Consider the following 12,891-nt stretch of genomic DNA (forward strand, 5'->3'; position numbering starts at 1 on the left):
CTGTTCCAAACCCTGTCCAACCTGGTTTTGAGCATTGCCAGGGTTGGGACAGCCACAACCTCCCTGGGCAACCTGCTCCAGTGTCTCAGCACCCTCACAGGAGAGAATTTCTTTCTAATACTTAACCTAAATTTCCCTTCTTTTAATTTATCCCCATTCCCCCTTGTCCTATCATTACAGCCCATTCTCTTTCTGCCCATTCCCTAAGTGCTCATCAGCACTCAAAACCAAAGGACTCAAGGGTAAAAATCTTTCATGAAATGAGTGTGTGCGAAATCCTTGGGCAAATTCTGTAGGGGTGGTCCCTGTCATGTTTGCTGAAATTACTTCTTTGGCACCTCCTGTATTTATTCCTTGATGTCTGGATGCCCCTGCTCCTGTTGGGTCCCAAAGCTCTGTGTGTCCTAAAATGGGGTTAATGGATGCTGCAGGCTTGGACTGACTCTCAGCAGAGGGTTGAGCCTTTCTCCTTGTTCTCCCAGAGGGATGGTGGGTAAGTGGCACTCAGCAGTGACCTCAAGGTGTTTCTCCATGACCTTCTAGGGCACTGAATCATTTCATTGAAGGACTCTGCAGGTGAGAACACGCAGCTGCAGTCACGTCCTATATTTACAGCTTTAGCATGGAAAGCCTCAGCACTCCAGGCCTGATGTGGCATGAAGCTGAATTATTAACAAGTGCTCTCTGCTAGAGGAGAAGCAACTGGAGAGAAGGAGCCTTTCTCATTAGTATTCCCTGGGTGATCAGGGATCTGGCTATGTGGCGTGAGGATCTGCTGATGCTCCAGAGGGGTGGGGAGCTGGGGAATGAGGTTACTGGGAGGTTTGCTGGAATCAGTGTTTGGCTCTGTCTAGTGCTGGCGTCTGTTTCCTCTCACCTCAGCATGTGTGATACGAATGAGCCTTATGCCAGGCACAAAACAGTGCTCAAGGGCTTTTCTTTCCCCAGGGAACAAGCAGCCCCCCAAAGCTGCCATGACAAGCAGGCACTTCAACCCCTTCAACAGGAAGCAGTGCTGCCTTTTCTCCTGCAATCTCCCCTTCCACTGAATTTAGACTGCTCAGTGGTGATGCAGGTGAAGATTTGCTATGCAGGACTCAGTGCTTGAGGAGCTCAGCGTAGAGTTCCTTACAACAAGCTACTCACTGAATAGGTCCAGTAAACACTTTGAGTGTCTGATCTGCATCTTGAAATGTAGGGATAGTCAAGGCAACTCTTCTTTTGCCCAGGTTCACTCAGGATCTTTGTCTGGTTAAAAATAAATGCCCTGAAGCAGAACTTAAATTCAGCCTGACTTACTCTGTGCTAAGGATGGAGCCTCCAATAGCCCCTGCTGGGCTATTGGAGGCAGCTTAATAAGCAAGAAACATACGGAGGCTTGCATTAAGCACCTGTACAGATAAAATAAGGAATGAAAGACATAATTCATAGTGTAATTGTCAGAGTTCAGGGCATTCCTCTGGATGCCCTGGGAGGCCACAGACCTGAGCAAGAGGGTTTGAGATCTGTACAGGAGGGTTTTGGATCTGTACAGGGGGGTTGGAGACCCTGGCACGGAGCTCAGGTGGACACTGCCTTTGACTTCAGTCCATGGGAACGGCTTCCAACATTGAGGGAAGAATTACAAAGCACAGAGATGTGAAAAAAGTAGTTTAGTTTGGTATAGGATGAAAAATGATGTAGTTTTGAGTTTTTAGAATATAGGTACATGGGGGTCAAGATGGAGGATTTAGGGTGTTGCCCTTAGTTCTTCCTTCTTCTCCCCTGGCCTCCATTTTTGGTGACGGTGGCACGAAGTAGTTTAAGGAGATTGGATTAGAGTAAAGTTGACCATTTTAGTATAGGTGATAGATATTGGAATATAAGTATAAACAGGTGATAGGTAACTTTCTGTATGAAGGGACTGCGACGTCCCACTGTGGGGGGAGTTGCCTCGTGTCCTAGCTGCTGTTCAGATCTCGGCTGGGCATGGAGAACATTTTAAGATATGAAACAATAAACAACATGAAATATCAAGAGAACAAGACCTTGAGGACTCCGCTTCTTTCTTGTGACCTGGCTCAGGGCTTTCAGAGGGAAAAAAGGACTTTTTACCATCTTTAAGCTCGGGTGAGGAGACCTAACCTGACAGTAATTGCTACAAATGGCTGACATGGCAAAAGCAGTGCATCTTGCCCAGCACACTTCTTCCAGTAACTTTCTTTTTCAGTGAATAATCTGAATTTCTTAAAACCAACATTGCTCCTATGCTGATAGACCCATCAACCAAACATTCAGAAAAATCTCTTCAATAAATAAATGAAAACAGACCTGCCACTCTTGTGTATTCTTGATCATAAAAGGATGTATTTAAAAAACAAGTAATTCAGAAAGGAGAATACATGATGGTCACCTTGTTCTTAAATACAAACCTGTTTCTTTCGAAACAAAGCCAGACAGTGCCTGCCAGTTCTCTAACAGGCTGCATGTTAGAGCATGAAGTGAGAAACTTCAGCTGAAATATTACTGAGAGTTTTGTGGTTAGTAAATAATACTTCCTTTGGAGAATTGTGGGCTGGCTGCTCCTATTCTTGCTGTAGCAGAGGGATTGACTGAAACACCTCAGTCTTTGTAGCAGCATGCTGGCTCTGGATGCTGATTGAATCTAAGGAGTGGTGATTGAGGGCCCCTCTGAGAGATGCCACAGCAGCCCAGCGCTCCTCTCTAAACACAAGGAGCTGTTTCAGCAGTGCAAGACGACACTCTTCCAGTGCCCCGGGAAACAGATTTGCATTGCAAAAACTACCTGAGCCTGACATTGTGAAATCGCTCCCCTGTGCTCCATGTACCATAAAAGAAGCCCAGCTGAACAGGGAAGGATGAGCCTCGCCCAAGCTACACGAAGGAAACAGCTCCAGGAGCCAGAGCTGGGGAGCAGGAAATGTGTGGGAAAGCCATCTGGTGAAGGCATTCAGAAACAGCATGGAAGTCTTTTTTCATTCACTTCCTGACCAAGTAGTAATATGTTGCCTCATTATAGGAAGATGACTGCTTGTTATTATTATTTGCATTAGTAACTCCCAGAAGCCCAAAGGTGGGGACAGGACTGTGTTACCTGCTGTGGGCACATGTAAGAGGAGATCTTTCCCTATACACACTCCCCCATATAAGGACAGAAAGCACAGGATTGTGTTTTTTGTGTTTCTTTCTTTTTTCTTTTTCTTTTTTTATCCTAGTGGGGAACTGAAACAGATGGGAGAGACTGAAGGAGCTGGAAACAGAACATGTAATAATTCCCAAGCCTCGACTTTCTCAGCAGAACTGTTGACTCCTATACTTCAGCTCTGAGCAGTTCTGGTGAGTGGTTTGTACCCTGGCACACTGCTCATGAGGAGCTCCACAGTTCTCCTTGGTAAACTCGACATTTAGCTTGGTGTGGACACTGCTGAGAGCTCCTGCACCCTTTGCTGTGCTGAGGCAGGGGGAGGGAAATCAAAGCAGTGAGCAGAAGGGATTTTAATCATCATGTAGCAAATTAAAAAATACTGTGGAGGTCTTAAACTTGCTCTTTGGCATTTCAATCACGTCTTTCACTATGTGCTCCCAGTCCAGCCAACCAAATTTTCCCCATGGTTTAATGCTGTTCTAACCTCAGGCAGTATCTTTGTTCTGCTAAAAGCAGAGAACCAAAGGCTGTATTTCAAGAGGAGGCAAAGTTCCTTATAGCCTACTTACTATTATTAGATATTTAAAGTTCTCCTATATCACCACCTCATTGGAAGACCTCAAACCATTTTAAGGACCTTATTTTAGCCTCTTGGTGACAGAGGCAAGAGGCTAATTTTTAGATACTGGAACAGACTTAAAATTCCTATCCTTGAGTTTTCCTTATCAGTCTTGGCTAGAACTGAGGATGGATTTTTTCAGTCCCAGACATTAATTGCAAGACAGAGCTTTCCAGGTCCCCTTGCTGTCCTTGTGTGGGTGTGTGTGCTTGGTTGGTTGGCATTTGTGCCAGGTTTAGACAAAGTGATTTTGTGTTGGCTTTCCGTCTCTGGGGAAGGCAGGGTTAAAAAAAATGTTCTGAAGACTAATTAGTTGGTGAAAGTATGGCAGCAGCAGGAAGGAGGAGGGGCAGGATGAAGGAGATGGTGGCTGCTGCCCTGCTTGGAGGTAAAGGAGGCTGAGGCCCAGGGAATCCAGAAGAAACAAGTGGACCATGTGGGCTGGCAGCTCCTGAGGCTGACTGTCATTCACACAGAGCCTAGTGCCAAGAGGTACCTTCTCCAGGAGAGAGATGATAAAGTGTTATTAAATGGGGCCACGAGGTGTTAATTGCTAAAAACTGTAGAAATTCAAATTTAAGGAGCCAGTACCTACTAGTGTAGAATGACTCTACCAGAGAGAAGCCTGTCTTTGTGTTCTGTGAGTGAAGCAGGATAGAGAGTGTTGGATGGGCAGACTTGAGGCTCGCAATAAGGCTTTCATCACCTTATCCCAGACTTCTCAAAATCCTTTGCTCCCAAAAAGCCCACGGTGACACAAATGCAGAACCAGGAACACAAGGAAGATAACCAGCAACACCTTAAAGGTCACAGAAGCTGTAACACCACCTCTTTGTAGGACTTTTCCTCTCCCAGTGCTCAGTTCATGATCCTGGGTGAGACTCCAGCCTGTGGCAGGAATGGCTGTGGGCAAGCACATCCCCTCAGCTTAAGTGGTAACAGGAGCCAGAACTACATGGGTGCAGGGTTAAGGCAATGCCACTGCCTCAGGGATTACACGTGTAACCTCTTCAGAGTAAGAGACCAGACACATGAGACTGCAAATACACTATGGAGTAGCAAATATGGAATTTTAAGCAGCCAGGAATCAAGTGCTAATATAATGCTGGGATTCTAAAAGCCTCAGCTAAAGCCCTGAAAATGACAACAGATTGTTCCCACTCTCTTTCAATTTGTCCACTTTTTTCCTGACTGTAGGAAGACTGTTTACACCCTTGCTATACCCACTGCTGTATTTGAGTTACTGGCAAGTTTTGGCCGGGTGACAAACTCAATGAGCACTGGATCGTGCCTCAGCAAACATCAGCTCTGTCTCTATCAGTGCTTATCTGCATTGAAGAAAAACTGTCCTCCAGGCTGGGAGCTGGGCTGGGCTGGAATGGGAAGGGCAGCACCAACACTCAGCATTTTTGAATGTGGCAGTTCTGAAGTGGGTCAATGAAGACCATTCCTGCCCTTCTGGCCTGAACTAATAGGGAGTTAAGGGTACAAAACCCATACTTGGACACCACATGTTAGCAGACTTAACTTGGTGATTCCTCTGACAAGGCTTTGTGGAGTGGCTCTCTGAGCATCTGGTTGTGAGAGGTTCCTGTAGCACAAGTGAGAATAATCCCACGTGGTTTAAAAGCCCAAACCAAGCTGCCTGGTTTGCCCCTCCTACCTTCTAGTCTGTTCTTCCAGTTTATATCTATGCTGGGACCATAACGAATCTTACATTCCCCAGACAGTGACAGAAATCAAACATGCACAAAAAATCATTGAGAGTCACCAGATCTGATGGGAGCCAAGTTCTTAACCCTGGATAAGAAACCTGAGTCAACACAGGGTTTGTGCAATCTTGGGTGGAAGCTCTAATCTATGGTGTATGTGGAATATGCTCTGTCCAGAGAAAAGGTGAAAGATCTGTAGCTCACTTGGGACATATTGCTTTAAAAACATGGATAAACTTAGCAACATTCCTGAGGTAAGGAAGATGGGGTCTTTTTAGTTTGTTTGGTTGTTGTTGTTGTTGTTTTTTAAAGCCAGTTAACCAAACTGGACTAAGTGACTTTTTTAATCCTTGACAAGAAAATCTACAGTGGAATGAGGAATAATTTCTTCAAGTGTCAGTGTAGAGTGTCATACCCTAGACTTGCTCTTCTCACCTCCAGAGGTACAACTGCATACACAGCTTGAGTGAAGACTTGTACATCTGGCCCTCTTCCGAGTCCTCTGATCCTAGTGTTGTGGTTGAGGTGTCCACCCTCCCACAGGCAAAATCCCTGTGGCAGCCCCAGAGAATCAGCTCTGGCAGAATCTAGTCTGAGAGATGTTCTCATAGTGTGGCATGGGCCTCTTCAGCATGAATCTGTGTGTGTATTTTGTTCTGTGCTATTTTGGGAATAAGCAACTGATAACAAGCAAATGCTTTAGTCTGCTGGAGTAACTGTGTTCTCAAGCATTAAAATTATGGTTTGTACTAACCGTCCAGTGGGGAGGAAAAAAATCAAGGTTCTTAATTCCAGAAGACAGGTTAACTTCTGGGGGAAGGAGGCAGAAACTGTTAAGTCTTTTGCTGTCAGAAAGAAACTCATGCTCCAAGTATTCAGTCAATTAGGCTGATTTGTAGCAGCCTCACTATAAATCCTCTTTCATTCAGAGGCAAGTTAAGCTCTTTGATGAAACATGGCATTCCAAGGAATTTCAGTAGGTTCTCACACATCCAACCATGGCAAAGTTATCTGTAGTGACAAACCATCTGAGACTGACATGGTATGTACAATTCTACAACATTGCAGCCAGTGTATCTCAAAAAAGGGAGGCCTGCAAAAAGCCTTTCAGCCCACTGTTGCAGATTAGCCTTCTTCTTGCATGCTGCATTTGTTCAGCCTATTAGTAAATTAGAAACAGATTTTCCACATCAGTTCTAGATACAAAAACAGTTGAGAGAGATAACTATGTAGTAAATGAGCACTCAACCCAGAAACACAATTGTTTTGCCAAAGAAATGCATCACTCCTTAGAGGTGTAAAATCAGTTTAAAGGCAGCATGTCTTAGCAGGGCACCTGTGTAACATGACTAGAGGCAGAATGGTTTGTTTCCATGGAAGTGGGAGTTTTCCCACTCCTTTGCCCAAGAAGGGGGTGACAGCAGAGCTGTGACCCTGTCCTGTGCCCCCCAGCTGACTCACCCTGCTGAGCTGGTCCAGGAGTCTTTGGTTCTGCTCGGAGAGTTCCTGGACAGCGCGCGTCTTCTCCCGGTCGGCTTCGCGCAGGTGAACCTGCTGCTTCTCCAGCTCGTCCTGCAGCTGCTTCACGTCGCTCTCCAGTTCAGACACCCTTCCTTCCCACTCTCCCTCCTTGTTCTCAAATCGCCGCCGCAATTCGTGCTTCTCTTGTTCCAGGTGCTAAAAGATGAGGGGAAGAGGTTAGGAAGGGAGAGGAAAAAAGGTGAATGTCTCCTTCTCTTCATCTGTGCTAGGCTAAAACCTTGTGCAGGAAAGAGGAGGGTGCTTGAGCGTGACAATGCCTGGGAGATGTCAATTCCACATCAGGGCAGGTCACTGGCACTACAGCCATTTTCCATTTCCAGCAATTGGCCTGTCCTTGGCCACTGGAGTTCAGCACATTGAATTTTTACTGAAATAACTGCCAAAAGAGTAAAGTAGGCTGCATGTCAATAGGCAGAATATATAGGTCAGACAGAACAATTGATTTAGCAGAACCCAGCTTAACTCTAAAGCAATATTTCAGCGGTCAGTGGCATAATTCTTTTAAAATTGCCTTTATAGTCAAAATACACAAACTGTATACCCTCACTATTCGTGAGGAATGTGGATGAGGCATCCTTGTTGTCATATGGGTCTCATGAACAACAGTTGAATCATCTATCCATTTGCTCCTTCTATTCCTGACCTAATTAGTTGTCTGAGAGTTTGATAGTGCACAGTAACTCCATTGTTTGATGCAGTCTGCTCTGGAATGGCAATGGATGCAATGAACTGGTTGCTATAGACATTATGTACGTGCATGTTCTGGGTTCAGGTTTCTTAGAAACCACTCTTAGTTCTGGAGACTCTGCTTCGCTTTGGATTGGCTGGAAAATGAGGGACAGCACAAATCTGGTGAAACTTTTGCATGTTTTACAGGCTCAGTTAAATGAGGGCTTGACTGAAACAGAGCTGCAAATCAGGTCAAAGCAGATTTATGTTGTGCCCATTTGAAAGAATCCCTGCTCCAAAACTCTGAGCTTGAATTTCCCCTGGTGACTGAAGACACACATTTACTTTCAGAACAGTCACAGATTGGGGACATGGGCATGTCCCAGGATTAGCAGGGAAACCTGAAAAATGGGAGTCCTCGCCTTGTTGGTTGTCCTCTGATCCCCAGAATAATTTCCTGCTACTGTCTATCAGATTCCACAGTCTTCAAGGAACGTGTCTTAGAAAAGAACAGAAACCCACTGGGCCAAACACTGGTAACACTTGCCTATTTCTCCCAGGTGAATTGTTCCCTGGTGAACAATTCCCATGGCACTTCTGATAGGAGGGGAAAATAAACCTGCTAGGCGGAAAAGAAAATTGCACTGCATTTATGTGAAGTGGCTTTTTACCGCTTGTTAGAAACACAGGCTGTGAGGGGGCTGTTTCCCCTGAGTGCCTATTGCTGATGACACACAGCCTCCCTGGCAGGGTCCCTGTCACCATCCCAAGCAGGTCTGAATGTCAAAAGCCTCCAGTTCGTCTCCAGCCCTCTGGCCGGTGTATTGCTAATCTTCCACCTTTTTTTGCTCTGCCATGCAGATGCCATGTTTTCTCTTTCTTCACCTGATCCCCAAATCCTTTCTTATGCTTCTTCCAGCTCAGTGTAGCAGCACGTTGCTTGTGCCCTTCCAAATCTTTCTGCAAATTCCAGACTTTCATGAAAACCCCTTAAATATGAGGGAAAGTTGATTAAAAAGTGGCCCATAGCAGGGGATTTCCCCATGTTTCAGACACTTAAAGAGTGAGCATCCTTGCAAATGAGAGCTATGCAGTAATATAAATATTTTAATGCAATAGGTAGGCATGAGATCCCAGCACCTGGCTCATGACAACCATTGCAAAGAAATCTTGTTTGTAGTTCAAGTGTGGCTGGAGTAGCCACTAATTTCACTTTCAGCAGCACACTGAAAATTCTGTCTTTTATAGCTCTGCCTCTTTCACTGCTAGGCAACGTTTAGAAAGATCCAGGGCCTTCTCTAAATGGAAAGTGGAACTTCAGCCTGCTGAGAAGCAGCACTGCAGCTGAAGTGCCCCAGACACCCAAATGTGATTTAGAAACCACTGATAAGCCTTGTCAATCATTTAAAAAGCACTTTAGTCCTTCACTGCAAAAGAAAATCTCCACTACACACAGCCCCAGTCCAAAGCCATCCACAAAGGCTGGTGTTAGAAGGAGGTGAAGAATATCGAGGTTTTTTCTGTTGTGACAGAGAAACCAGAACAGAGCAGTGGGGCATGGAGAGGCTGTTGCCAAGAGGAGGATAGCCCAGATGAGATGTGTTGACTGGTCCCTCCTGCTTCTGCCAGCAGCCATCTCCCCTGGCCTGCCCTCACCCCAGCACCTGCAGGGCTGCAGATGTGGAGAGGGGATTTCTGCACGTAGTGCTGATAGGGCAAACTGCTGGCCTCAGTAGGGAAGTTTCTTGTTTCCTGAGTTTCTTGTCTCTCCATTCACCAGCTGCTCATTGATTTTTAAACAGAACTGATTTCTAGAAGATGTTTTCTTCTGAAAACAGCCTCTCTTCAACTTAACTGAGCTGGGCTGGTCCTCATCTAAAGAGATGAAAGCAAAGGGGAGTTTCCCAGCTGATAAAGATGGTTCATACTGTAAAGCGCCTGGACACAGCAGGCTCCTCTGTGGCAGAGGAACAGCAGTATTAACTGTTTTAATCCCTTACAGAGGATAAAACTGTCTAGGATCACATTTCAGAATTTATTACAGAACTTCAATTTCATGATTAGAAATTAATTTAAATTCAGGCTGTGAAGTGAAATGTTTGCCAGAGTAGGTGTAGGGCAGGAATGGTGTCTCTCAGCAATGAACCCACAAAACTAGAACGTATTTAATCTTGAAGCAAAGCACCTAACAAGCAGATCAGTACCTTGGCTGTTGTGAAATGGAGAGACTTCACTGAGCTCTTGTAACCAATTCTGAACTGTGAACTGGGAGAAAATATCTCCTTCTAAGTGCTACTTAAACATCATTATGTCAGGTTGTCACCAAGGATCTCATCTGAGACTTTGCTTCTTGTCACTGTCAGAAAGTTCTCAGCCTAGGGAAGGAGGGAACAGCTGTGGGTCCTTCCTCTCTGCTCCTCTGAAATTGAAAAGCTTATTGTGAAATTTTATTCACTTCAGTGGCAACAGGAGGAGGCCGAGATTTAATCTGCAGAGGTTGGGATTATCAAGCTTGTGTTTTAGAAGATTAATGTTGAAATTTGGGTTTTTTTGTGTGAAGCAGCACTGGGTTAAATTTGCCAAACTCAGTGGAAAAAACCTGACCCTTAAGTAGATAACACAAACTCCTCTCAAATGAGTAGCCTGGAAAATACCAATCTGTTATTCCCCTGGGAAGTTAGGGTGATAGTAATGGGATGAAAATAGGTAAACGGCTGTGTTTACCATCTTTTCATTTACCTTCTGAATGGGCCTGTGAAAGCAGAGGTAAACATTTGTGGGATGTTATTTAAAGTACTATAAGGTCATAGTTTCTCCCCTCTCCTTTTCACCTCTACATTTTGCAAACAGTGAGTGGTATTTGAGGCTCCTGAACTCCCTAGGAGGCAGCCTGGTGGGTACCTAAACTTGTGCATTTTTCCTTTAATGGTAGGAAAGGTTCTACTCCAGCTCCTAAGGAAAACCGTGTCAGCACAACACCACATATGTCTGTTATTGCTTGAAGATCAACGTGGAAACATTCACTCTGGCAAATTTTAATACTCTGGGAAATTCTAATCTGATAAACAGAGCCACAAAGCAACAATTTGAGCAAATGTCACCTTCACTATTTTTCTGTTAGAATAGCAAAGGCAGAGAGATTCCCCTGCAAAGAGGAAGGGATCAGCTGGGGTAAAATGGCAAGTTTAATAAGAGAGAGGAATTTCTGTCAGGAGAACAAAGGGCATACAGTAATGTCACAAATCCTCTTGAACTTGAGAAATGTTAAGTCTGTGAGGAAGGAATACAGGAATATGCAGGACTGTGCAAAAAGGACTGGTCTAGGGCTGTGACTTGAAATGTGAATGTTAATCCAGCACTGTTCAAACTCTCTCCAGAAAGGTTAGAGAGGCTTTTCTCAGCCTTCTAAGCAGTATTACTTATTGGAAGAAATACAATTTCAAAAGTACCCCTGAGGAAGAGTGAATAATAGTGGCTCTCTCACAATTGTGCAAGAGAGTTGTTCCCAAAAAAGCTGCCTGCACAAGTCTTTTTCTTTGTAATAGCTCTATTTTATCTTTAAAAATCAATAAATAGCTCAATCCCCCGAGTCCCTGGCAAACGGCTTTCTCCAGATACCTGTGGGCATTTTCCAGAGCAAACAGCTAACAGCGATGTATCATTAGGGCTTATCTCCTGCCATGCCTAAAGCCTTAGCTGCAACAGCTTAAGCATAAGGGTCACATACGCTCTGTAGACCAGTACCTGCTGTGCAAATTTAACTTCCGAGGTATTTCTGTGACGAGATGAGCCGCGCACATCCCTCCCAGGTGGTCCTGGGGCAGAACAGCCCCCCAGGAGCCTCCGGAGCGCGGTGCTGCAGCCCGGCCCCGGCCCCACACGCCGGCTCTCGGCAGGGGGGAGCGGGGGAGAACGGCAGCTTTGCCTCCCCCAGGCCTCGGCGGCATTGCTCAGACCCGTTCTTCCCCGTCACGGCCACAGCGAGTCCCGTGGGCTGCTCGGCAGGGCCCGCGCCCGCCACCCGCCCCCGGCGCTCGCCGGGGAAGGGGCCGCGTTGCGCGGGGAGAACCCGCGGGCCGGGGCCAGGGCCGGGGCCGGGCGGGCGGAGCGCGGCGCGGCCTCACCTCCAGCTTGTCGGTGAGCTCCTTGTGCATCCTCTCGTACTGCCGGCTCATGTCCTGGTTGCGCTCCAGCAGCGCCTTGCCCAGCCGCGCCGCCAGCACCAGGTCCTTCTCCTTCTGCCGGATCAGCGAGAGCAGCTCGGGGTCGCGGGCGGCGGCGGCGGGCGGCGGCTCCGGCGGCTCCCCGGCGGCGGCCAGCAGCGCCAGCTCCTCCTCCAGGGCCAGCTCCAGGGCGGCGGCCCCGGGCGGCTCCATGCCGCCGGCGCTGTCCGCCTCCGCCGGTGCTGACCCGGCGGCGGGCAGGCGCAGGCACGGCGCCGACATGGCCCTGCGCGCCGCCGCCGCTCCGCTGCGCCCCCCGCGCCCGGCCCGCGGCTGCGGCGGCTGGGCGGGGAGCGCCGCCGCCCCCGGCCCCCGCCCCCCGGCGCCGGGCCCCGGCAGCGCATGGCCACGGCCACGGCCACCGCCACGGCCACCGCCGCTGCCGGCACCGGCACCGGGTGGCGCGGGGGAGACCGGGTCCTGCTGGTCCCGGCTGCCGCGGGAAGGTCTCGCTCCTTCTGCCGCAGGCCCAGGCCAAAAATCTCCCCAAAACATCGGGGAAGCCCAAGGAGGGAACCTGGCTCCCCCGAGGGGCACAGTGCGTTCTCCCCGCTCGCCGTCCGCTCCCCCAGAGCTCTAGCGGGGCTCTTTTGGCTGCCAGAACAGCTCTCGGGATCTTTGTGCTCAGTAGTTCACTCCGGAGAGCTGACTACAGCTTCCAACAGCCACCGGGGCTTGCTTTCAATTTCAGATTGTTTGGGATGTTCTCGGCTAACGTTTGTCCTAAAGGTACCCTCAGTGAACGTTGGGAATTGTAGTCAGTTCAGCTCCTAGCACTATTCCCTCTATTAGGGGCAGGACTGGTAGGGGTTTCAGTTTTGGTTTTGTTGATTTTCTAACTCCTTAGATCCCAGTACAGGAAGGAGGCTGAGATAGAATACAGCAGCATAAACCTGTATATTTTCACATTTGCTAAGACCCCTTTCCTTCAATTTCTGATTATACTTTAATTTCAAGCAAGGCTTTAATAGTGATTGCACA

The 12,891-nt window shown here is 47.4% G+C and overlaps 1 protein-coding gene across 1 annotated transcript in view; it reads right to left on the reverse strand.

Moving 5' to 3' along the window:
• Window positions 1-12,405, reverse strand: part of BICDL1 (BICD family like cargo adaptor 1) — a 50,007-nt gene extending 37,602 nt beyond the window's left edge. The window contains exons 1-2 of the mRNA XM_066199469.1: window positions 11,812-12,405; window positions 6,938-7,153 (exon numbers count right to left, since the gene is read on the reverse strand). Of these exons, the coding sequence (XP_066055566.1) occupies window positions 6,938-7,153; window positions 11,812-12,405 (810 nt within the window). The remainder of the gene's footprint in view (window positions 1-6,937; window positions 7,154-11,811) is intronic.
• Between the last annotated feature and the right edge of the window lie 486 nt (window positions 12,406-12,891).

This window comes from Chamaea fasciata, unplaced genomic scaffold (genome assembly GCF_029207755.1).
Source record: "Chamaea fasciata isolate MVZ Bird 193981 ecotype frontalis unplaced genomic scaffold, bChaFas1.0.hap1 SCAF_18, whole genome shotgun sequence".
Lineage (NCBI taxonomy): Eukaryota > Metazoa > Chordata > Aves > Passeriformes > Sylviidae > Chamaea > Chamaea fasciata.